The following is a 27,841-nucleotide window of genomic DNA, read 5'->3' as shown; positions in this document are numbered from 1 at the left end:
TATTTAAGAAAATTGTTCTTTTTTACATAAAACGACAATAATTCGGAAATAACATACTATGTACGTGCATAATCAATTCTTTACGGTAAAAATCTTTTCTCATTTATCTCCGCAATTTTTATATTTTCGGTCAACAGTTTTCAAAACATTACTTTATTACGGTATTAATTATTCTAGTCAGAAATTTTTTCCTTTCCGGTTATATAGTTCCGGCTATAACTGTATAGCCGGAACTGTTAGCTAGCTAGCTAACAGTTTACTGAATAAGGGAAAGTACTACAATAGGCTAAAATTTTTTGTAAAGTTTTCTCGGTGTGTTTGCAGATCTTGCTTTTCATGAACCCCGCCCCCAACGAAAAAATACTATCAGCATTGAAAAATTCCGACAGAACGCACTAACGTCTGTGATTCCGTATTTTGCTTAATGTCTCCCAGATCTGATGGACCGATTTGAATGAAATTTGGCACGATCATTTCTGTATATTGATGTGTGTTTTTTTTTAATTTTGCTCGATCGCGCGACGGGGTATAACGGAGCTTATGGGTCCCCTACATATCAAAATTTACTCGGATAGGTTAATAATATTTTCACCTAATTTAATGCCCCTTAGGTAGCTAAGAAACTTTCTGACGGTACGAGTATTCGGTCTTTTCTGTGTTGAGTACCGTTTACCTTTCTTAGCTTCATTCTTTTATTATACGTTGACGTGTTTCGGAACCGCTCCGTTGTCAAAACTTATCGTACCGGTAATTTTAAATTTCTTTTAATCTTCACGTGGTGTTTAGTCGACTTCTTTGGCCTACTTCTTGTTAACGCTTATACTACTTATCTTTTAATTTTCTTTATCTATTTCCCGTTTTCAATAAATTGAGATTCTTGAAAAGGACATCCGCTTGATTGTCGATTTATTCATTTACGATAGTTTTATTCTTACTTTTTGATTTAAATATTTCTAAATTTTCTAAAACGTTCATTCTTCTTCCTTTAATATATTTGGCCTATCTAAATTTCTATAAACATAGGGGAGAAACGTTTTCTTTGTATAAATTAAAGTTTCCACTTGCCAACAATTTTAATATATATATCCTAAAACTTTCGAAGTCACTATTCCATCATCAGGGATTTGTTAGAAGATAATAATTCAAAATTTATAATTATATTTTAAATTAAAATTATGTTCATAGTAGATCATCAAGAAATAAAAAAAATAATAATTTATACTCGATAAGAATGTAACGTCACTTCCGTAAGATGTTTCAACTATTATGAAATATAAATGAAATAGTACCAACTTATTAATAAGTAATTATTGTATAATTTGTTATGTAGGATATCACTATCAAATTTGACTTGTTCGTTCATTAATTTACTATTATTCAAATATATACGATTTTTTTCTAATATGCTGGTTTTATAATAATTATTAGCGTATTCTAATATTTTAATATATTCGTTAGGGTTATAATTATGTCCAGTTTCTCAAATGCGTTTAGCGAAATTAGAATTTTTTTTATTATTTTTAATTATGCAATTAATATGTTCTTTAATTCTTATGGCGAATGAGCGATTTGTCATTCCAATATATTTTAAGTCACAGTTTTCACAATTATGACTATAAACTCCTTGTTTTTCTAAATTATCATTATCATGATTTATTGTTGTAGAAGGATCTTCATTATTTATGTATTTTATTGTTCTATTATTTATTGCATACGCTGTTTTTAATTTAGAGGTTTTAAATATGTTATTAAATTTATTATAATTTATATCGTATTCAAATTTGGCGTATTCATTTATTATATTATTCGTTAGCTTTATTTTGTCCTTTATGTGTATTTTATTTTTATCCTGGCGTGTAATTTATTTATTAATTTAGTAACATATCCATTATTTAAACCTACGTTATTTATTTCGTTATTCAATTTTATATTTTAATTATTTTAACGCTCTTATCAATTAACGATTTAAAAAGGTTGTCATTTTTTGAGTCCAAGCATGAAAAGATTTGAAAAGTATTATAGTATTCTGTTTGGTGGTTGGCTTTCTACAAATGTCTACACCGATTTTATTAGTGATAAAATGTTTGTTAAATTTTAGGTCCAAGTAATCAATGCTGTTATTGTTTTCTCGTTTAATGTGAATTTAATATTATTATTTAAAGAATTAATTTGTTTAATTATTGTATTTTCTTCATCGTAAAATTGTTGGTTTACTCATCCGCATAATATTAGATCTTAGCTTTTATAAATTTGGTTGTTTTATCTATATATACGTTATTATTAATGATAAACGGAGTCTCAGACTTGTGCGGTATTATAGTTTTTATTAGAATCTTTATTATCGATGTCCAAGCTTTTATTATTTGTAATACTATCGATTACATTAATGAAATTATTTCTTAATCTATTTTTATCGTCTATCAATTTAAAAAAAATATTTTCTACGTCGATGATCGTAAATTTAAACGCGCGTTTAATAACTCTAATCTATTCGTTATCGTGTTTATTATACCTTCACCAAAATAAATGCTACAGATATTTATTTCAATAATGAAGAGATTAATGAAAAAGAAATAACATCTAATATTATAAAAAATGAATACATAATCAGGGATAAATCCATCAAAATATATTTTAAAATAACTAATACTAATACTAAAATATTAAAACACTACCTAAAATCCATCCGGACATCCCCATAAGACCCCGTTATAAATTTTGTTAGTACTCCTACATATCAATTAAGTAAATTTTTATCGAATAAATTAAGAGTGTATTAAAATTGAGATAAATACAGTTTAATGAATAGTTACCCGTTAATAAATATAATCGATAATACAAACATAAATAATACAACCAAATTTATAACACCGGGTATAAAAATTATTTATACATTTAATAAATATTATAAACAAGAAAAGGGTAAATCAAGTACGGGATCTTCTCTTTGTTATTTTAGCCGATATCTTTATGAATGAACTAAAAAGAACCCTGACATCCGATATAATTAATAAGCGTCAAATTATTTTATATAAAAGGTAGGATGACATTTTGGTAATATATAACCGACAATTTAACGATGAATAAAATACGATAATTAAGGAAATGAATTCTTTAAATAATAATATTAAATTGTAAATTAAATTAATTAACAATACTAGAAGTCACGTTCTTGTACTAAATAGACGGTTCCCTTACACATTTTGATAATGTGTTCGGGGAATTTCATTCGGTGGCGGGGTATAATAAGCTTAATGTTCACGCTTTTGTTCTTCAGTAATCGCATTGTTCGATACTTCGAACCGATTTTTAGATTTTGTACGATGAATTCTGAATTCTACGGATCATTAACGCCATTTAATCGGTCTAGCGGATGGAGATGTACGGTCACTATAGGTTTTATCTTACAATTTTATTCAGATAAAATAGTTTTTTTACGCAATTCTTTATTTGCATTCATATAATGTAAGATTACAGTTAATTTTTTAACTTAAGTAACAGTGCATCTAGGGCAAAGCCCTCCGTACAACAATCGCATAACTTTCCCGGTCCTTTGTTATTATTATTTTTAAAACACTATGAGTAAACGAGGACGACGAAATTTCTGTTTGCGAGACTCTCTGTCCTCATGCGCTTACGATCATCAGACTTCCTTTCGATCTGCGCATCGGAAGAACTACAGATTCTGTCGATGACGTAAACAACTCATCTTTATGTTAATTAAAACGGTTAAGCAGAAACACCTGACGAGCATTAAAGATAAGCTATTCGACCTGAAATTTGTGCAGGTCGTAGTGAATTGGCGAAACGATAAAACAATATCGACAGATTTTGGAATTTTATTTTACAGTACCTACAGATTAACAACACTGTTCTGTATGGGGTGACTATTATATTTTAGTGCGCTAAGGAGCACGTTGCTAAGGACTGAAGCTAAGTTACTTATTTTAATGCTAAAAGCCTAATTATATTAATCTGTTTATTTTAAGTTTATCAAGAATATTCTTCTAGAATTGAATAATTATAAACAATAAATTAAAGATGGTACATCGCTTTAGCGATGTACCATCTCGAAACAGTATCCTTTTACGGGTGTCAAAATTTGAAAAAGAAAGTTCAGTTGTCGATTTAGAAACTTCAGTTTTCATAACACGAAAGTTAGCGCTGCTATATTAAATGCGGTAATAAAAAGTCCAAGAAAAACAATTCAGGGATGAAACCGGTTCGAAAATCGGTTCAAACCTGCACGCTGCAGATCATTTACTGAAATGAATTCTTCCCCGGAATACTAAAAAGTCGCCTTACATTTATTTTTATTACAAAACTCAATTACAGATTTATTCACAGACAATCACAAGCAAAAAAGTAGTCTGTAACTATATACAGCCTAGATGAAAAATTAAAGAAGATTATATCATTTTATTAATATTTTACAAAAATTTTAATAAAATGAAAAATTGTCAAAACAACTGTCACTGACTAAACGGAAGCTTGTATATTTTCTTAAACATTTTTTAAACGATATGTAACTTAATTTAAAACCGGTGCCGAGACGTCAAAAAGAACCTGAAAGTATTACTCGATCGAATAAGTCGTTGAAACATGATGCCCGAACATAATTTTACTTATATATAAAGAAACCAGTCGCTATTAAATTATAAAAAAGTAAAAAAAAAAACTCTTTGGTTGGAATAATGGATTTTCTTACACTTTATTAAAATATTCATTACCTGTCCATTTATTATCGGTAATTTGCAGTCGCCTTCATTACTATCATCATATGCCGGTTCACTGACCCGATCCGGTTTGAAGAAAGTCTCCCTGTTTCCCCTCTACTCCTGTCTAAGACCCTCTGATTTACCATCGACAGGTGCATATCACCTGTCCAAAAAAATATAAAATTCTTAATACTGCTGATTATTAGATTAACGTTATACATATCTTTTTCTTCTTCAGTCTGCTGACACCATACAGTTGATGTAGGTCTTTCCCCAAACTCCGCTACTTCTGTCCGTCTTAAGCCTGTCTATACAGTTATTTCCCTCTATATTTGCAATTTCATCCGTCAACGCCTCTCTGGTCATCCTCGATCCCTACGTCCCTCATACGGTCTCTATTCCATTATCCGTTTAGTCCATCTGTCGTTCTTTCCTCCATTCATTGTCGCTCTTCTGACTCCAACAACATCAAATCCTTTATGTTAGCGGTTACTTTTCCGGTCCGTAAATCAGTGCTGCTACGTTTCACCGATTAAATTACCTCTTGTTGTTTTTTTATCCCGCACTTAGGTATCTTTGAACGCTTCCGTATACTATCCATCCGGAACTTATTCTTCTTTTTACTTCATCTTTTATTCCTTTACTTCTCGTATTCACCTTCTTGCCCGATTACACTCGCCTACCGACTCTATCTCCGCGCCCATATATCTCGTATGTACATTAAGCGCATCGACGAATTTTATTTATACACTAACCGGTAGGGATTCCGCCCTCTCCAGAGCATTTCGGAGCCCCTGGACCACTCACAGTTCGCTTCACTAGCCGCTACAATTTAGATGCCTCCGTGTTTGTGTTTCTGCCTCCCCGCAGCGTTCGTTATCCTCACGGTTGTCTGAATAATACCGATAAATAGCGATTAATGTAGTCAGGCTTTATAGAAACCTCAAATAGAAACTAAATTACAAAAGACTGAAGAATCGTAGTAATTGTGGTAACTGAAGCGCTTAGACCTACGACGAGGAAAACTTCACGACCTCTTTCTGTTGCCGTGATGGCAGAAATACAACAGTAAAGTAAAAAAAATATTATTTTTATTTTTTAATGAACATATTTAGTCGACAGCTTTAACCCCCAAGGAAACTAGAGCCTGTATTTATGACTAAAAACCTTCCCTGAGGTAGTTCCTTTGGGGGTGAAGCCGTCAATTAAAAATATTTATCCTGCTCGTTTGAAAACAACGGGTCGGTTAATTCTCTCGTAATGTGAAAACGAACAAACTTTCGGATTTACGTATAAGATTTTTATCGCATTATACATACATCGATGAATATTTGAATTTTACCTAAAAAAAAATGTTTTTTAATCTCTACAAAATTCTGGTTGTGAGAATATCCACTGAAAGATATTTTTTTATTTTTACAAATTTTTTTTTCTTCATTAATTGTCTAACAGTAGCTAAATAACAAATTTAAATCGTTCACAAATTAACTTAAAATAGAATCAAATTTTAAGTGAACCGTGTATTTGTAAGAAGACTTTAGTTGAGGTATCCTCGTATTTCTAGTCAGGCTACTTCGTTCAATGCGCACACTATACTGTAATCACTCGATCTTAAATATAACTTATATGCTTAATTTAAGTTAAAAAACTAACTTAGATCGGTAGAAATAATTCATTTCTGTAATGATAATAGTCGAACGATTCTACGTATGACAAAACTGCAACGGTTATGATCATCGGAGAATTTAATTATATTTTATTTTCGCGTAAACTAATTCGATACTAAAACAAAGTTTGTGAATATAACGGTTAAAAAAAATCGATAAAACTTTCGAATAAATATCTAACCGAAATAAGCTAAGGTTATCACGGAACTTGAAAAATCAATCGAGAAATAAACGAAATACCAAAGGGTCGAGTTAATCAGGACATCGTTCGCTCGGTCAACGATCGATAAGTTATAATTTACGCTATTTGTTTCGAGACAATGAATAAAAATTTCTAGATTTTTTAATTTCCAGAGAATAAACGCGATAGATGAGACTACTGTACAAGAACGTTTTCTTTTATTACTTACAGATCATTTTTTATAATTATATTAACGAACGGATGTTTTCCAATTTTTATTCATCTTTGCAAACAATAAATAAGGCTCATAAAATTTAAGAAGGATGGATCTAAATCGCATATATCAGTACCTCACAATTCTATATCGGATGATATAGTTGTTTAATAAAGAATTAACGCAGAGATTCGGTCTCTCTTCTACATTATTTCATTTGCGAGGACGAGATACTGACGTACTTGAAAAATTAATGCGCGCATGAATATCGGTGAACGCATATCTTCAATTAATACTGCACTCTTATTTGGAGATCGGATCGTAATTAAAAAAACTAAAGACGATCTGAAATAGAAAAAAGTCTATCTTTGGACCACATACATGTTAAAAATATAATTTCCAAATATCAACACCGAAGTAAAAAATCATGACATTTCGAAGAAAATGACCAATAAATATCAAACAAAACTGTTCGAAATAATATACTGGAGCGAGTGTCTGTTTTTTATTATTTAGGTTATATTGTTACTTAAGATGAGGGGAAGACAGATGTAATATATATATATATATATATAAAAATAAAAAAAAATAAAATATATATATATATATATATATATATATAACAAAAAATCAACGAACGAGTTCCGATGCAGTAGCGTTCTAAGTAATTAGAAAGTATAGGAACTGCAAAATTAAAATCAAAATAACGGCGGTTCCAGTGTTGATGTGTAGCAACGAAGGTCTGGGTCCGGCGTAAGAAAAAGAGAAAAAGATTCAAACTTCTGAAATGGGGTTTTTAGATCGGTGAAAGGTTATTCCAAGTTAGATAAAAACCGTGTATTACTCAGGGATTTTTCTGTAACTGCATCTTTAGTCTGGAAAAGATTTCGTTTTAACATTCCGACCGCAACTCCCGATTAATTGTTTTGAAAGAAAGGTTTCTACGGGAATCTTTCATTCGGCAACTATTATACGAGTATTTGTTTAATCAGACCGTAGCGTTTATTTCATGTATTTCTACAAAAAAAATTGACACCCTTATGATTTTTAATTATATACTTCTATGAATACTAAGAGATTTAACCGACTAAAAATAAATTTTTGATTATTTTTCTGTCTTTTTCTTAATGAACCTTCTTAAATATCTGAAAAAAACAATTTCACATAAGTTGCTTTTTTTTATTACATTCATCACATCTGAGTTATTCATGAAAAAATATTTGATTGTAACTCGGTTTATTTTAAAGAAACATCAAAGAAGGAAAAAATTAAATCTTAAGGAAATTTTATTTATTAAAAATTTTATTAGAAGTTTTTTTTATTAGATATTTACTTTTATACTTAAATTAATCGTGAAAAAATAACCATACAAAAAGCTCTCTTTTACGAAGGTGTAAAAAGATTTTAAAACACTCTAATACGGTTGAGTATAATAGAAAAGGCCATACTGCAGGAAATGTCGTAATTAAAAAAAATTTTTATGTCGTGTTTTACTAAAAATCAGCCGTTTTTGAGATATTTATAAAAAAAAAAAAATTTTTATTTTTCAACTACTCCTAGCTTTTTATAGTCCAACCTCATCTGTAGTACCCTGCAATATCTTAACAACTATAAGACTAAACGTTTTAAACAAAAAAAAAAAAGAAGTGTTAATTACTGACCCTTAATTTTTTCCACACAACAATCTTTTCTTTATCTGTTTATTTTTTGCACAAATCATCCTACCTTAATTCTGTGTAATCTATAAAAAGATTCAATAACATGTGCGAGATCTTCAATAAAAACTTTGTCAAACTGGGATTTATTTGCGAAGGAAAATAAGAAATATGCAAAACGTGCTTTGATGTACTACGTTTACCTATACGTTATAAAATATTGAACGTTTAATGAACAGGATAGGCATTAGGACGGCTTTTTGGAGGAAAATTTTTACCGGCTCCGGTCTCCAAAGGTCACTAATTATCGCTGTCTCAAAAGCCGTTCCGGTAAAATAATAATAATAATAAAATTAAGGCGATCGAAAACTTGGCGCTATACTTCCGGAATGATTTTAAACAAACTACCGAACAATTTTAATATTTTCTATTACGGGAACAATATCACTCTGAGAATGAATTTTCAAGTAATACTAATCAAAAAAAAAGCTGACTACGCAGTTGGAGGACTTTACTGTCATTTTTCTGAAGCACGGCTTACACACTCAAACGAACACAAGTTAATATTTTTTTCCTTTATTTATTTCAGTGATTCTAACTAAAGCGCGTGCACATACCGTTTTGCATTCGCGCGGGTGAAGCGGTATTAGCGGTCAATTTAAATACTTTTTTGCACTTTAACTATTATTCATTTCATTTATTTAATTCTACCGTTCACCTATGACGTTACAATATAGCCGGTACCGGCGGCTAAACAGAAAAAGAAAGCCGGCTACAGCAGCTGTACGTCAGTGCTACATTAGCGCTCTTTATGATGACAGGGGGTACTATTAACCCACCGGGTTGGTCTAGTGGTGAACGCGTCTTCCCAAATCAGCTGATTTGGAAATCGACAGTTCCAGCGTTCAAATCCTAGTAAAGCCAGATATTTTTACACGGATTTGAATACTAGATCGTGGATACCGGTGTTCTTTGGTGGTTGGGTTTCAATTAACCACACATCTCAGGAATGGTCGAACTGAGAATGTACAAGACTACACTTCATTTACACTCATTACATATCATCCTCATTCATCCTCTGAAGAATTATCTGAACGATAGTTACCGGAGGCTAAACAGGAAAAGAGAGAGAGAGGGGGTACTATTGGCGCAGTATAGCCACTTAGCCGCTAGTTTAGAGCAAAAATGTTTCCCAAATAAATTTTTAATAATTATCTGATACGCCTAAGAAAAATAAGATCTTAATTAGCCGAAATCTCGAGGTGCTGAGGATGACCTTGCTCTACAGCATCACTCCCTTGACTTTTAAGTTGAAAATTTAATGACATCAATGACCCATATATAGAAGTAATCTGACCGAGTTTGGTCAAAATCGGTCCGGTATTTCTGAAGGTATAAGATGATTTGTAGGCCAACACCGAAAACACACGTACATACGAAGATCCGGAAAATTTCCATCCCGTGTTTTGGGTTCCTTAGGTGTCAAAACGTAAAGATCCGGTGAAAACCGTATATGCCCAAACCGGATCGATTACCATACTTTCCTTTCTACTGCTATACCTCTGCTATAGTGCAAGGCGGTAAAGTAAAAAAAAAAAAAAAACAAAAAAAAAAACACGATTTATCTGCCTCCTGTTGACTGTATATAATATATGTTCAAATTTTGCAGTAGGTTCTGAATCGCGTATTATTTTTTTTTTTTTTTTTTTTTTTTTTTTTTTAATATTTAATATATTTAACTTTTATTTACCGCATTTAAATAATTAACATGGAGTATATTCACATCGATTTTTCATTTTATAATTTGTTATTATATTCACAATTATCGCATGAAAATAAACAAGAACAAAACAAAAGTAATGAAATGTAGTAGAAATAACAAAGATGGACCACTGAATGTGAAAATAGGAGGAGAAAAGATTATGGAGGTAGAAGAATTTTGTTATTTGGGAAGTAAAATTACTAAAGATGGACGAAGCAGGAGCGATATAAAATGCCGAATAGCACAAGCTAAACGAGCCTTCAGTAAGAAATATAATTTGTTTACATCAAAAACGAATTTAAATGTCAGGAAAAGATTTTTGAAAGTGTATGTTTGGAGTGTCGCTTTATATGGAAGTGAAACTTGGACAATCGGAGTATCTGAGAAGAAAAGATTAGAAGCTTTTGAAATGTGGTGCTATAGGAGAATGTTAAAAATCAGATGGGTGGATAAAGTGACAAATGAAGAGTTATTGCGGCAAATAGATGAAGAAAGTAGCATTTGGAAAAATATAGTTAAAAGAAGAGACAGACTTATAGGCCACATACTAAGGCATCCTGGAATAGTCGCTTTAATATTGGAAGGACAGGTAGAAGGGAAAAATTGTGTAGGCAGGCCACGTTTGGAGTATGTAAAACAAATTGTTGGGGATGTAGGATGTAGAGGGTATACTGAAATGAAACGACTAGCACTAGATAGGGAATCTTGGAGAGCTGCATCAAACCAGTCAAATGACTGAAGACAAAAAAAAAAATTCACAATTAACGTTATAATATTCAAAAGTGTATTTTTAGTATGTAACGATCAGAATAAACGATTTATTTATACATTTTTCATTTAAATATTAATCTTTTATTTGTTGTGCTTTTTCTAATGTAATTAATATCTTTCTAAATTCCTTCGTTATCTACTGACATTTTAACAATTTAAATGCACATCAAGTTTTAAAGCGTAATTTGTTCATAAAGTGTTTTCAAGCGTTTCATATTTACAAATTTATTTCAATAACCGTTTAGTAAGCTCACTTCGTAATAAACTTAGAAGAACTAAGGCAAATCGATTTTTTTTATTTCTTTTAAGGAAAAGAAACCTTAACAAATAAAATTTCCTTAATAAAGAAAAAATGAAAAACGAGTTTGAATGTAACGAATGGCAATAAAGGTAGGGGGAAATGAAAAAAGAATGAGAGGGAGGGAGCGACTGCGACAGAGCGAGAGAGATTGAATACGTAGCAGAACCAACTTTTTCATTTACTGAACTCCAACCCAACATAATGTACTTTAACGTACTGTACTGAACTGTACTCTTTCTAATACGCCTATCAGTACAGTAAATTTACTGATCAGTTCCCGGCCGGCTTCATCTCCCGACAATCAAAAACCATCAATTGTTGATGGTTATTTATCAAATATAATCGATGTCTGCAACTTCATTAACCACCATTAATCAGCGACCTACTGTGTATATACTGCACCACAAACTGATAATTTACTTTCCGTAACAATCCCGCATGCAAACTGAAAAAAAGTATATATTTACCCTAAATAAAAACCGTTAAAATATGTATTCAATTAAAAATTAATTTACTTAAAAAAAAAAAATATAAAACATCATGACTGTACACTATAACACTACTTGATATACTCTTTAACGCTAGTAAAACACACACACCCTTTGCAAAAAAGAAGGAAAATAACACGAGTATATTTATAATGAATAAAACAAAAAATTATTCTAATAAATATAATTTATTATAAATCAGATAATTTTACAGTAAGTTGTAATCATTGAGATTTTGAAACCTAAATAACCAGTAATTATACTAGTAGTGGCCGTCACTTCTTTTGGTCGGAATTTAACAAAAAAAGCTGACAACACAGTTGTAGGACTTTCCCGCCACGCGGCTTTTTTCTGATGCACGGCTTACACACATGTACATCCACAATTTAATTTAGAATATTTATCGTTTTATTTAAATATAATTTTTTTGTTTAATTCAATGATTCTAATTAAAGCGGGCGCGCATACCGTATTTCATTCGAGCGGGTGTCACGGTACTAGCGGCCACTTTAAATACTTCTTTTACACTTTAAATATTATTCATTTATTAACTCTACCGCTCACCTGTGACGTTACAACATCGCAGTCCTCTAGATCGTATCGCTTCTTAGCCTCTTGGCTAAGATCAAACTGTAGTCCTCTAGATCGTGGATACCGGTGTTCTTTGGAGGTTGGATTTCAATTAACCACACATCTCAGAAACGGTCAACTTACACTAATGCATATTATCCTCGTTCTTCCTCTGAAGTAATACCTTACGGTGGGGTTCCGGAAGCTAAACAGAAAAAGAGAGTGACGACTACGCAGCTGTACGTCAGTGCTACACCAGCGCTCCTGGGGCGAGAGGTGGTACTAATGACGCACTATACCCGCTAGTTTATTTAGAGAATTTTTTTGGGGTAGGGATGCGATTTTCCAAAAAATGCTTTTTGTAAATATTTTTTAATCGTTAGCAAATGCGCCTAAGAAAAATAAGACCTTAATTAGACAAATCTCACGAGATACTGATCCGGCAAAACGGCATATGCCCAAACTGGACCGATCACCATACTTTCCCTTCTACAGCTACTCGGGAAGCTAAAAATTGAGTTTTGCAAAGAAATTGAATTACAGGGAAAATAAAAACGAAATTATTGACCGTAATTAACTGTAAAAGGACTAGGAAAAATATGTTTTTCTTACGTTTAAACTAAACTGTAAGGAGTGTTTCTAGGGATACTGGACAACACGGTTATCGAGGAAGTATGGTACTTCCCTAAATTTATATCCGTTTTTCAATTTTTTTTTTAAAGAATTTAGTGTTGGGAGAGTTTTTTAAAGAATTTAGTGTTGGTTGTTGGGAGAGAAAACTGGTTTATTGAAGATCAACAGAAGATTAAGTATTTAATAGCGTACAGAAAACAGCACGGTAATACAAAGTAGTAGAAGAAGAATCTCAGAGACAAAGTTACGCTTACGTTTTGCGCGGTAAAACTTTTAGAGCAAATATCTAATGAGTAGCTGCTGAGAAACGGACAGGAAACGATGAGTAAGATGAATATTAGATAGCGTTAGGAGTTAAGTTTTGACAGCTTGCCGATGGAAAGATTTGTTCTTCCCTTTCCTCGCCGTTAACATTCTGTCAAAAAAAATTAGCAGTCCCTATTTTGAAATGAATAATCTAATAAAATTCGTTACAAATTTGAAGTTCTGCTTAGCAGCAAAGAACTCGATTCGCTCGGTTCGACGGAGTTTGTCATTTATATGTTTATTATACGTTATTTAATATCGAGGATCTCATATGATTTCATTGCGTGCAGACGTACTGGCACGTTCAAAATTGACAAATAACAATTTCGATAAATGAACAATAAAATATCAGTACTAGGTTGCAGAAGTGCCAAAAATGAAATTTCTTGTTATAATAAATAGTCACTCGGTCGATCGAGAACCGATTTAATTAGATATTTCTGTAATTAGGTAATATTCTTCATACTCAAATTGGGAATTATTTTTTGAATACTTCGTTTTTCAGCCGTTACAAATAAATTCATTAACCGGTAAATATTATACTCGGCTCAAGATTTCAAAAAAAAATTAATTAAAAAAGTTTTATATCGGACATTAAAACTCAAACCTTTTATTGAATCCGTTAAATTTTCATGTGAAAATAGTTATCGATCCAATTTTAATCAATAATTTACGATGTCTAGTAAATTTTCATTTAAAAAAATCCTTTTAATTTTAAATATTAAAATTATAAGGAAAATAATTGAAACGGGATCACCGGAAAAACTGTTCCTAAATCAAATCGAAATAAGTAAGGGTGAAACATAAATACCCGATCCAAATCAACATAGGTGTTTAAGACGGTAAAAAATGTCATAAAGGTTTTAATAAGAATAATTAAAATAAATATCGACAAGTTTAAATAAATTTATAAATAAGATATTCGTCGAAATCGATCGATATAAATTCTTTGAAATCGAGATCGAAATTTTTCACTTAATCCTACGAATGATATCAGGCGCACAGCGTTTCGAAAAAAACTTTTGTTAATGTCAATTACCTCTGTCAAACTGTCCCTTCCTTATTCAAGAATTACCAAATCTGTTCTTCTAAAAGAAGAATTCTTTTATTTTTATTACAGTACACATTTAAGTCGCTCGATAACGTACCGCTTCCTTCCGGTTGAAAACTTCCCGATCTCTTGAGGGAATGCCGGTGAAACGGATACCGCTGCGGCTTTCCTTTTTTTTAGTTATCCCGTACTGCAGTACCTTCAAATAAAGATCTTTATTTTTATTATCCGCTACCCCGTATCGTTTATATTTTCTTCCACGTTATTATTAATTTTACAGGAGCAACTCCGATCCTGTTCCGTCCTCCGTGTCGAGGAGACGTAAGACCTGCGTAACTTTGTATTTACATATTGTAGAAGGCTGATGACTGAAGGACTCTGTGCCGGTTCAGAAGTCGCAAAATAAATCTTGTCGAATGAAACTATCGTCGGGCGAAGCGGTAGTCTATAAATATTTTATAATGCTCTATATATTTCCTGTTTAATGAATCGGTAATCGTGTCTTTCTCCAATATAAGAATAATGTATTTTTCATTCGAGAAACGTCTTAAAGTTATTTTGAAAACGTACTTATGGAAAAATGATTTCCGTACCCGTGTTGGTGTTTTATTTTAAAAACTTATACTCGTTTTATAAATTATGTAGAACAAAGTACACGTTGTATAATTTTCTTATTCAACTGTAATCGTACAAGAAATGTTTGTTACAAAAAAAAGTAATACATATATAATGAAAACAGTTACAAAATTGTAACCCCCTTACTTCACATTTATGACGTATATTTAAACACGCGATAAAAGCATAATAATATAACCCTAAATTCTTTTCAAATTAAATCAAATGCTACTTAAAATATTAGGTAAAACATTTTTCTTCTATTATATCACGCAAATATATACACAAATACACAACTATATATATATATATATATATATATATATATATAAACACTGGAATGTTCAGTAGCAATAAATACTTGCATAAAATACCGTTCATAAAGTATACGAATATTATTGCGCAATAGGATATGAGAAATAAACAAATAAATGATTCTTTCAATCAAAATATTAAATTGCAAGTCATTTTTATTTATTACTATATTTTTATATTTTAGATGTAATCAGAGATAATAACATTGGTAATAAACAATAACGTTATTTTTCAAATATATGTTATATATAATTTTAAAAAAACTTTTAGAACGATATAATACCGCATTTATGAAAACTAATTAAACCCAGATGATATATATCTACATACATCATATACTAGGTATATATACATCATCTATATATACATATATATTAATAAAAAATAATAATAATTGTGCATTTTGCTTTCTGACATCTATAAAAATATTACTGTGTTTTTAAAGAAAATAATGTAGTTTAATATAGAAAAAAAAACATTCCTTTTAAATTTACACATCTGGTCATTAAAAACAACTATACCAACCGGCGAATACGACGCGCGTGTGAAAACACTTCGAAGGATAGGACATGGAGTTTTGCAGACGTGCAGGTGCATTATATCGATCTTCTTTTTGGACACTTAGCCTTAATAGCATTCTTTAATCAATCCGGTAGCGACGTATAAAGTCCTGTAATTCAAAGCGTGTGATAATCCTGTCTTTATCCGGGTAATTTATAAGCACCGCGCAACGAGAATTCCTAAAAGAGAGTACCCGAAACTTTTTCAACAGATGGAACCTTTTCTTTCATTGGAGCACTTTCATCACCTCCCATCCATTGTTTGGTCTCTGGCGTGTTTTGCTGAACCGTATTTCATCGAAGTCTATAAAATTCGAAGAATCTCAACGGAATCGCGTTCATATGTCTAACTACCTTAAAAAGTGTTCGGTCAAATGCGTTTTCAATAAACGCCCGACAGGCATCCGACTACTTGTGTTACGCTTACATACGAAGTCTGATCTGAAAATAACCAAACGTTTTTAATTACGCGTCAACGGAGATATTTAGTGACGTGCGGTTGGTAGCATTGTGTTCCGCCATCGAGTCCGGGTCTTAATCGATGTAACGAATGATTTTCACGATTTAAAAGCGGTCGTCAGTCGATCGAAGATGACTCTCGATCAGGAAGACTCTTTGACTACGACTTGTGGAACCCGCGATCAGAAAATCAACGATCTGGTGCGTGCAAATCGAAGACTGTCAGAAAACTTGCAAAAACGGTTAGCGTCTGGAGCGAATCGTGCCGTGACATTTTGACAGAAAAATTGAACGCGCATCGAGTCGTAGCAAAGTTTGTTCCTCGTTTTGACGACCTAACAGCTAGAAGAACATCGAGTGGACGTTTGTCGGAGACTTCTTAAACCGGTCGATGACGATGAAACATTCACGAAAAGGATCATAACGGAAGACGAAAGCCGGGTTTACGGCTACGACATCGAGACAAACGTTTCACATATAATGGATCGTCAAAGGATCTCCACGCCCCAAGAAATCACGTCGGTCTCGATCCGATGTCAAAGTGATGACTCTGTTTTTTTCGATTTTAATGGAATCGTGCGTTATGAATTCTTGGTTGGAGGTGAAACAGTGAACCGTGCGTAATATCGAGGCGTTTTGCTAAGGTTACGTGAAAAAATTCGCAAAAAAAGAGACCGGAATTGTGGCGAGACAAACTCTCGGTTCCTACACCACGACGATGCACCCCCATACTCGGCTTTGTCAATTCGTCAGTTTTCTGGCAAAAAACAGGTGACTGTCTTACTCGCCATACCTGGCTCTTGCGATTTTTTCTTATTTTCGAAATTAAAATCGACGATGAAATGACGACGTCTTGAGACTATTGACGACATTAAAATAAATTCGTCACGGATCTTAAAGGCCATTTCAAATGAAGCTATCCAGGACTCTGAAATAGAAACTCTGCTGTGTGTGAATTGGGAAGGGGAATACTTTGAAGGAGACAAGGACCAATAATCTGTAAAATTTCGAAACTGTAAAATAAAAACTCATCGGTAGAACAATATCGGTCTGTAAAACCTTTTTCGACCCTATTTAAAAAAAAAAAAAAATCTTATGTGTACCCCATATAACTTCCTTGTACGTCTATTAAGTTACATATACACATTTTTATAAGTACATAAAATTTTATTCACTAATAACTTTTGATATTTTTTTTATTGTTATTTTTTTTTTTTTTTTGTCTTCAGTCATTTGACTGGTTTGATGCAGCTCTCCAAGATTCCCTATATAGTGCTAGTCGTTTCATTTCAGTACACCCTCCACATCCTACATCCCCAAAAATTTGTTTTACATACTCCAAACGTGGCCTGCCTACACAATTTTTCCCTTCTACCTGTCCTTCCAATATTAAAGCGACTATTCCAGGATGCCTTAGTATGTGGCCTATAAGTCTGTTTCTTCTTTTAACTATATTTTTCCAAATGCTACTTTCTTCATCTATTTGCCGCAATACTTCTTCATTTGTCACTTTATCCATCCACCCATCTGATTTTTAACATTCTCCTATAGCACCACATTTCAAAAGCTTCTAATCTTTTCTTCTCAGATACTCCGATTGTCCAAGTTTCACTTCCATATAAAGCGACACTCCAAACATACACTTTCAAAAATCTTTTCCTGACATTTAAATTCATTTTTGATGTAAACAAATTATATTTCTTACTGAAGGCTCGTTTAGCTTGTGCTATTCGGCATTTTATATTGCTCCTGCTTCGTCCATCTTTAGTAATTTTATTGTTATTATTGATTTATTATTTATTGTAAAATTTTTTTACAATCAGAGATTAATAATTATTAATAAATCGATGGATTTAAATTAAAAAAAGTTAAAAAAAAGGAATGAAGTCGGATTCGAACCGATGTGCCTTCCGCTTGTAAAATACTAATATTTTATTAATTAAAATTTAATTTGGCTATAGGAACCGATAAAAATAAGTACCACTTATTTATTATATATCGTTGAAAAGCTCTCAATTAGGTCTTATTACTGCAGTTAAGAAAAAGTCTAAAATCCATTTTTTTTTTTGGATTTTGGACTATTTTGGTACTTTTGGTCCAGTCAATTGCGATCAAAAGGAGAGGTGCACAACTGGCTGTTACAATAGTTCTAAATCCCAAATTTCAACATTCTACAGCTAATTTTTTAGAGATATGTGACATAGATATGCACATACGTACGTACAGACGTCACACCGAAATTAGTCGAAATGGTTTCAGGGATAGTCAAAATGGATATTTCCGTTGAAATCTGAAAACCGAAATTTTTCACGATTGCAATACTTCCGTCGTACAAGGAAATAAAAACTGATGGGAACATCTTTTAAATGCGTAGGCAATTCATTAAAAACGATAAAATAAACGTAATTAATTATAGCATCGTTATTGTCGTAAGCGATATTATTGCGAACAAAACATTTTATCTGATTTGATAGAGGTAGCTATTATTATTTTTTAATTAATTTTTTAAGAGCGTACGTAAATATAAAAGTACGAATAAATTAAAATATTTATTTCTTATCGATATGCACGATTAATATTTGTCCGCGCTAAACAATGCCCGAACTTAAAACATCATCGATTGCATCTTAAAAGTTTGTTTTAATTTTTTTAAATATCCCTACGATGTAATTTTTTATTTTAAAAGAAAATATACTGAGAAGTTTAACGTTATATTGAATCGAATCGCTTTAATACGGAAATCTTTAGCTAAATCTTCAATTCAATTTTCATACAAATAGATTCAATTTAAACGGGCTTACGTGCGGTATATAAAACGTTACTATTGTTGTGTATCGTAATTCAAACAAGCTAAATAAAATTATAAAAATAAATAAGTCTCAAATTAATAAAAAACAAAAAACATACGGCAGCAACGTATAAAAATAAGAAACTAAAATAAAAATAAAAAATCACATACAAGCATGCCAAAGTGAATGTATAAAAAAAACTAATTTAAAATGGTAACAATAACAAATATATATATATAAAAATAAAGAAATATAAAATAATTTAAGTAACATAAAGTTCAGAAACTATATGAAAGGGAGTGATTGTTCAAGGTGAACCTGGCTATAATTTATATAAAATATTGAACCTTTTTTTTTATATACTTAAACTTTTAATCAAGTATTATTTCAATTAACAACACACACATCGTGATATTTATTGTATTTTTAAAAAAAACAAAAAGCATAATTGAATACTTTAAAATTGGTTGCAAAAACAATAATTTGAACCGAAAAAATAGAATGTTTTTAAAAAAGTAAAATGAAGTATTTAAAATTCTATTTATTCTTATGTCTCCATGTGTCCGAATTACAATTTTTTAAGCTTATAAAGATTCCGAAATCTTCATATATATTTGATTTTTTGTTATGGCGAACATTTAATAACCTGTATCTTGAAAACAAAGTTAAACCTGCTTATTTTATAATAAACAAAATCAGTTAACCAGCGGTACACAAAAGCTGATGTTTACCGTTATTATCGTCAAATTATTTAATCAAATTTAATGTTTCATCTGCATCTCATAAATCTAAATAAATACATTTTACAGTAACGTGAACATTAAAGATTTAAGGATCAGACATATATAAACATTTTTTTTTCAAATCTTATTTACGATCGGAAATTTTGTTTTTCGGTTTCCTTTTAACTAGTTTGATGCGAATCTCCAAGCTTCGCTATCTAGTGCTAGTCGTTTAATTTCGGTATACTCCCTAAATCCTTCATCCCTAAAGATTTGTTTTCCATATTCCAAACGTTGCCTGCCTGCACAATTTTTCCCATCTGCCTGTCGCTCCAATATCAAAGCGACTATTCCAGGATGCCTTAAGATGTTCCCCGTTATTCTTTTAGCTATATTTTTCCAAACGCTTCTTTCTTCATAGATTTTCTACAACACCTCTTCATTTATCGCTTTATGCTTCATCTGATTTTTAACATTCTCCTGTAGAACCGCATTTCAAAAGCTTCTATTCTTCTCAGGTACTCCGATCGTCCGAGGTTCAATTTCATATAAAGCTACGCTCCAAACATATAGTTTCAAAAAACTTTTCCTGACGTTTAAATTAATTTTTGATGTAAGCGAATTATATTTCTGACTGAAAGCTCGTTTCGCCTGTACTATTCCGCATTTTATATCGCTCCTACTTCGACAACCTTTAATAGTTCTACTTCCCAAATAACAAAATTCTTCTACCTACATAGTCTTTTCTCGTCCTATTTTTATATTCAGCGGTCCATCAACTCTACTTTTACTGCATTTCATTACTTTCGTAGAATTTCATCCGTGCCATTCATTGTTTGTTCTAATTATTTTTTACTCTCGGCTAGAATTATTATATCATCAGCAAATCGTAGCATCTTTATCTTTTCACCTTATACTGTTACTCCGGATCTAATCTGTTCTTTAACCTCATTAACTGCTAATTCTTTGTAAAGATTAAAAAGTTGGGGGGATAGGGAACATCCTTGTCTGACTACGTCCTTTATTACTGCTTCTTTCTTATTCACTTCGATTATTACTGTAGCGATTTGATTCCTGTAAATGTTTGCGATGTTCGCGATTGTTCTCTATACTTGAAACCTAAATTTTTTAAAGCGCTGAAAATTTTATTCCAGTCTAGGTAACCAAATGCCTGTTCTAAATCTATAAATCCCACGTGTGTCGGTTTGTTTTTCTTTAATATTCCTTCTAATATTAACTTGATCGCTAAAATTGCTTCCCCTCCCCTGTGCTTTTACTGAAACCAAATTGGTCTTCTCCTAACACTTCTTCCGCACTCCTCTCCATTCTTTTGTACAGAATTCTAGTTAAAATTTGTGATGCACGAGCAGTTAAGCTAATCGTTCTCTATTCTTCACACTTATCTGCTGCTGCTTTCTTTGGTATCATGACAATAACACTCTTTTTGAAGTCTGACGGAACTTTCCCTTTTTCGTAATTATTACACACAGGTTTCCATAATCTACCTAACGTTTCTTCACCTCCACTACGCAGTGATTCTGCAGGTATCTATCCTAGGAGTCTTTCTGCTACTCAAATCGTTTAACGGTCTATTAAATTCAGATCTCAGTGCAATCGGTTACATTTACATAAACCTGTAGTAAATTTGTTCGTATAAGGAGACCTCAGCGAAACTTCTAAAAAATTACTCACACTTGTATAATAAAAGGTTTATGCCAAGCACATAAAATTAGCGATTCTAGATGACACTTAACACCGCTAAAACAACAGAACGCAAAATAAGATATAAGTAGAAGTAAAAAAAAAATTATGTACCGATATAAAAAAAAGAAAAGTATATGAAACAAATAAATAATGCACAATACTCACATCCGTGTTTTCTATAGACACATTAAGTCTATAGAGACGCTTAGATCTTGCACGTGCGGTCGCTTTAATCTTGCAATGTCACTGTCTGATAGGTTTACTTCCAAGTAATTTGTGTGGTGGTTAAGCCGACGTTCGTACTTTGAACTGAAATATTGGACCTCCTCCTGCACGGACCGTAATCCTAAATAATCCTGGATTTGTAAACCTCCTCCTCTGTAAACTGTGGTGCCTCTGTTATAAACCTCGCTAGCTTATTTTGAAACCTCTGTAAGATGTCGATATTGCTCCTGCTCGCGGTGCGTCATAGTTCGATTCCATAGATCCATTAGATTTACGAACTGTTGTTTAAACCCGCAGCTTATTATATCGTTATAAACATAATCGAGAACGTCTGCTCAACGACCGAAACATTTGTTTGAACTTTATCTCAAGTCGCCTTCTCTTATCTCTTGTATGAACTTTCTACATCGGTCGACGATCGACGAGTAGACCTAGGTACCACACACTCTCAGTTTACAGAATTACAACGCCATCAAGGTGGATCCGCGGGCAATTCCCTGTCCTCTTCGTAAGCGTCACGTATTTCGATTTTGTTTGGTTGAAGCGTATTCTCCATATACTCCACCGTCTGTTCGGCAGCCTTCTTAGACATCCTGTAGTCCTTTGACAAGATCTGGCACCCTGGCCTTTTGTTCATATTGAAATAAAAAAAATGACCAAAAACGCTGTCCGTTTGAAAAAAACTTTCCGCAGAAATTATAAAACGTTCATTTTTCATGTCGTGAAAAAATTATAAATGACCTTTGGAAAAACGACACAGAGACTGCTAAGGAGCGTGTGTATATTCATGATGGAGGTTACATATTCATGTAAACTCACATTTTTATTACAATTTATACGAAAAAAAATTTTTTAATCTATCTAAAAGAGCTGCTAAACGAATGGGTGAAATATAGGTGGACTTCAATATTCAAAAATAAATTTATACGAATTTTCCTGTCGGAGATTCTGGATAATTAAAAAGCGTGGAAAATACAAGTACTTTTTTTTGAATAGTAAAAATATTTTTCAAAGAAATTAAATTTCTTTAACACGTAATGCTAAGTAATTTATCTTCTACAGACTGCTAGAAAATCAAGGGTCTTTCGATTAGAAAAATTATTTAATTGTTCCGAATACCGATTCCGATACAATAACGAAAATTGAGAAACGCCGAACGAGTCTGAATTTTGCCGAAGCCGAAAAATATTTGCGAAATTATCGTTATTGTTAATTTATGAAATCAATTTTATTAATATTTTTGTTATTATTATTAACGATAATAAAAATTTATTTAGATACAAAAAAAACCCGAAGAAACTACAGATTTTTCAGTATTTGAAAAATTACTTTGTTTTCTTTGTCCAGGAAAAAAGAGGTGAATCATATGACTGATCTGCTATAGCCCCCGCTGAATAAGAAATTAAGTCCGAAAATAAAAACAATTTTTATAAAGTCCCTCTTCTATTGTCAAAACCGTTCCGTAAATACATAAAATCTTCACTATTTAACAATATTTAAATAAAAAATTGTCTGGGCTATTTATGTGCTCCTAAAGTCATTACATAATTTTTAATGCTTGTCATTTCTCCCATTATATATAACATGTGTTTCTCCCATTATATATAACAATGGTCGCCTTTAGGGCGACCATTCGGTCGCCCTAAAGCGTAAGACCAAATGTCTGTGCCACAAACGGCTACTGAGCCGCGAAACAGTTTAGCGACCGGTGTCCTAAATAGCTCCTAGAGCTAACCTAAAATCGTGAGCGGAATAAACGCGGTGCCATACACCACCGGCTTACGTGTCACGACCGCTCACTTGTTATATATTTACTAAAACGGGTAGGCGCACCCCGTCAACTACTAAAAATATATATGACATCCATACATTAAAATTTACTTCGTCTAGCCAGTAAATTAAATTTACTGAATGCCAGCAAGTACCTTTCTACCATATTAAAGCGCTTGGAACTTTAATCGGCTAGTGGTCAGCCCTATATCTGTAGGTTAGCTTCCGACAGCAGTGCGGTAGGAGTCTTTCCCTTAAGTAAAGTACTGATGTCGGTTCAACAAAGCAACCGCATCAAGGAACTCCCACACGGTCCGACAATGCGGCTTCATTATATATATTAGATCTGTAACTAATCCGAGATTTCAGGTGAATCAGTTACCGTAGAGTGTTGCGCGTCTTCAAAATTATTCGTTTCGTTTCGCCACTTCATTTTGTCGGTTCTTTGATTTGTTTTCCTGTTTCTTGGTTCGATTAGTTATTCTTTGTGCGACCGATAAGATTATTTATTTATGTTTTTTGCTCTTTATGTTCTGAACATTATCGGTGTTCTTTGGACTCATCTTTGTATGTACTTATTTATGTTTGTTATATATTTATATATACTATATATAAGATATGTAACATACATATGTATACACCTACAGTTCTTTGATTTCAATGAAAATCCCTCTTTGCATGTCGTTTTTTTTATATTTAAATTTAGTTACGGTTCCGGTAAATTTGAACCGATTGAAAATTAAACTCTGCGACAAAAAAATAACATATTTATGCGTAAATAATTGCTAATAAATAATACTTTAAAAAAACAGTTATCAAATATTATTAACTGGTACTAAAAAAAAATCAAAATATGACATAATAGTGGATTCGCAAGGGTAAAAACTTGTGATCAAATCCCACTATAAGAAAATCACAAACTTTACAGAATTTAATAAGAATCTACCGAAGTACAATTAACAACAAAGTTTAGTTGAAATTACAGCTATATTCGATATTATCTTATAGATTAAAACATTATATCCTTCGTATTTTATAAGCTTATTATATCGTTTACAGCGAAGCAATTCTATTTCACGATTTAAAGACAGATTTTATAGAAATTTGAGGTTTCATTGTTTGTAATCGATCTTTACAAATACTTTTCCGACTAAAGTGAATTCCATATAATCTTCTCAAATTAACTTTATAAATAAATCATTTATAATACATTACACATTATATATATATATATCACCGGATAGATTATTCTACTCCAAGGATACAATATACAAGAACAGCCGCAACATTTCCTCGGATGAATTTCAAGAGAAGCTGCGGTAAATTTTTGATCAAAACGGCATCACAAAAAACAGAACTATAAATTAAAAAGAAAATATACGATTAAAGTCCATATTAACTATTTAAAATAGGAAAAACACGAAGTATTATTAAAGTATTATGATATAACCGGCTATAAAAAAGAATTCACAATTAGATGGCGTTATTGGTAACTAATTTGGCTCATAAAATAGGCTACTTTTTTGAACGATAATTAATTATTCTTTTTTGCACGTTCATAGATATAAACGTAAGTTAACATTTTACTTTACGAAAAATACGAGTAAATTGACCGCAACTCAATCCAAACGATCTTCAACATATAAAAGGGTGTGTTATACAGAATTCACATTCAAAACGTTTTTACTCATTTTTCTCCACAAAATAAAAATTAGATGCGTACAACAGTTCAATAAAGCTAAGAACTTACAACTACTTTGGGATTAAGAGATATCATCTCCGAAAGATTCAAAATTTTCAATTTTTGGTCTAGGGTTTATATTTTTTGTTTTTTATTTTGGATTTTATTGTTATAAACTTTTTTTTTTGAATACAGACGAGAAACGGTTTGGTTAACAGATAGCCCAATAAATCTGTTTATAAAATCCTTCTATGATAAATAACTTTTAAAAATACTCAAGTACTTTTTTTTAAATAAATAGTTATCTGTATTAGAACTTTCTTCGGCGAATAAATCAGAAAGAAAAAACTTATGGAACTATTTATTTTTTTCAATAACTATACTTATTAAAATTATAGTTATTTACTAATTTAGAAGGCTTGTTATTTGATATTACTTTTCACGACGTTTTTATTACGATTGAAAATTTGTTTTATCCTACTTTATGATTTTACTACGAGTATTACAGTCGAAGACCGAACAATAATAGATTATTTAAGAAGTATGGAAAATATTTCATCGTATGATATCAATATATATAGTAAAAGAACGAAGTAGAAAATATTACGTCTACCGATTTGAAAATCAAAATACAAATGAAAGCGATTTTTTTATACCAAAAATATTTTGTAAAAATTTAATTTTATATAATAAAAAACTAACAGAACACAAGTGAAGGTTTTCACTTATTAATAAATAATTCAGAAAAATGAGCTTATAGGTTTAAATTATTTGTAAACAAATTTTCTCTATTTTTGTTTTAACGGGATTATTATAAGAGATCAAGTGAAAAGTTATGTGCGCTTTTTGTTCTACAGCTTATTTACACAAAGGTAAGGGTTCAACATGTACATAATTTTTCTACACAATCACCTTCCTCGTCTATACACTTGGTCCAGCGGTCCACAAGCTTGCGTATTCCTTCCAGAAGAAGGTTTTTTCGGTCGTGAAGCCACTTTTGCACCGCTTTCTGCCCTCGCAGAACATCATTGTGCGGTTCAAACAGATGAAAGCCGGAGGTAGCAAGAATCTCGGATGTAAGAAGGGGGTTTCAGTACTTCAAAATTCAACTCGTCGTTGGTTTGAGCGGTGCGGGGAACCGTGCGGAGCGGGCGTTGTCGTGCAATAAGAACGCTTTCTTCGATAATAGACATTACGGAAGCCGAGCTCGTTGCGGACGATTTGACGAGCAGAAACACGACTGATGTTCAAAAAACACGCTACCTCATCGACGGTAATTCGCCTATTCGTCAGAACCTCGAGCTCGCTGAATTTTGTCGTCTGCGGTGAAGGTTGACGGGCGTCCTGTTCCCTCTTCGTGCGTCACACTCGCCGACCGCTTTTAAACTTCTCAATCCCCGCAAAAACAGTAACACCCTTGAGAGAAAACGGATCGCGTTTCGGAAGAGGATCTCGTTGTTCCTCTTCGGTGCAAACTGCTAGCGGGGCGGAAATGTTTATACTGTAATGGCCTAAAGGCTAATGTCGTGATCGGGATCAAATTAAGCACACGTGATCGCAGTCGTATCGATTCTAAGCACGCATACGCGTATGCACGCATACGCCAGTATGACAACCTTGAAGGTGTGTTTTGGCGAAAGTGTAGATAATTTTATAGACTCGCCCTCGTAATTAAGCGTGAAATATTTCGATAATTAATAGAAAAAGCTAAATTTTTATTATTAATGGTCATATCAGATGTAGAAATAATCGTATTATAAATTAATTCTTTTAAAACTCTTTTAAATACAGGTAGATAAGTAACTATATAAAATTTTGTTTTATTCTGTTTCAGAGCCCAGACGCCTGTACGACATGTAAAGTTTGTGGTGGTTACAGACTTTTACCGTGTCCAGTATGCAACGGTAGCAAAAAGTCAGTTCACCGAAATCATTTTACAACGGAATTGGTCGCATTAAAATGTATGAATTGTGATGAAGTAGGCTTAATAAAATGCTATGCTTGTTAAAAAAAGAATAACATTAACAGTTGTTATTACTTTTAGTTATTAATCTTCTTATATTTTTAATAATTATGTTATATAATAATAATTTATTTAAAAAGAATATATAAAAAAAATACATAAATATCTAGTGTTTTTAAACAGGTTCTGTCTTAAAATATAAAAATGTTTTAGACTATATTAAGTTGAAAATAAGTCTGGTAGTATTAATTTTCTACTCGATCGTTCTTTTCAAGGTCATCTTTAAGCGTCTGATTATTAAGTGTTTAAATTTATAAAGGAAATATTTTTAAATTCTCTTTTTTAAAAAAAATATTCTCGTAAAGTAAAAACCGACTAAACTATGTTTTTGTAAAAACAAAATTATAAATTAGTATAAGATTATAAAATATTTTACACGCGATAAAAAACAAAAAACCATTTGGATTATTGTTATGTCGATAATATCGACTAACGGTACGCCATCCAATTCTATCCTTTTTTATATTACTTTACTTACTATTATTTAATGTAATTAATTAATGAAAATTCCATCGTACATGTGTTCCTTGGTTTTCATTCACGTATTGCAATTTTGCGTAGGTGTACGCTTGCTCCGGCAATTAAAGCTAATGGATTCTCACGCGGTAACCGACAAGATACCGTGCACAAGACAAGATATATAGATGCTCTACGACCCGGA

At 32.0% G+C, this 27,841-nt stretch overlaps 1 protein-coding gene across 1 annotated transcript in view; it reads left to right on the top strand.

Annotated features, from left to right (window-relative positions):
• The window catches only part of LOC142332165 (uncharacterized), a 305,166-nt gene extending 277,888 nt beyond the window's left edge, over positions 1–27,278 (top strand). Inside the window, exon 5 of the mRNA XM_075378440.1 lies at positions 26,992–27,278. Coding sequence (XP_075234555.1) covers positions 26,992–27,165 — 174 coding nt within the window. The 3' untranslated portion in view covers positions 27,166–27,278. The remainder of the gene's footprint in view (positions 1–26,991) is intronic.
• The last annotated feature ends 563 nt before the right edge of the window (positions 27,279–27,841 follow it).

The sequence above is a fragment of the Lycorma delicatula genome, chromosome 11 (genome assembly GCF_047948215.1).
Source record: "Lycorma delicatula isolate Av1 chromosome 11, ASM4794821v1, whole genome shotgun sequence".
Taxonomy (NCBI): Eukaryota; Metazoa; Arthropoda; class Insecta; order Hemiptera; family Fulgoridae; genus Lycorma; species Lycorma delicatula.
The sequence above is the reverse complement of the archived record's forward strand: the minus strand, read 5'-3'. Positions and strand labels throughout refer to the sequence as shown.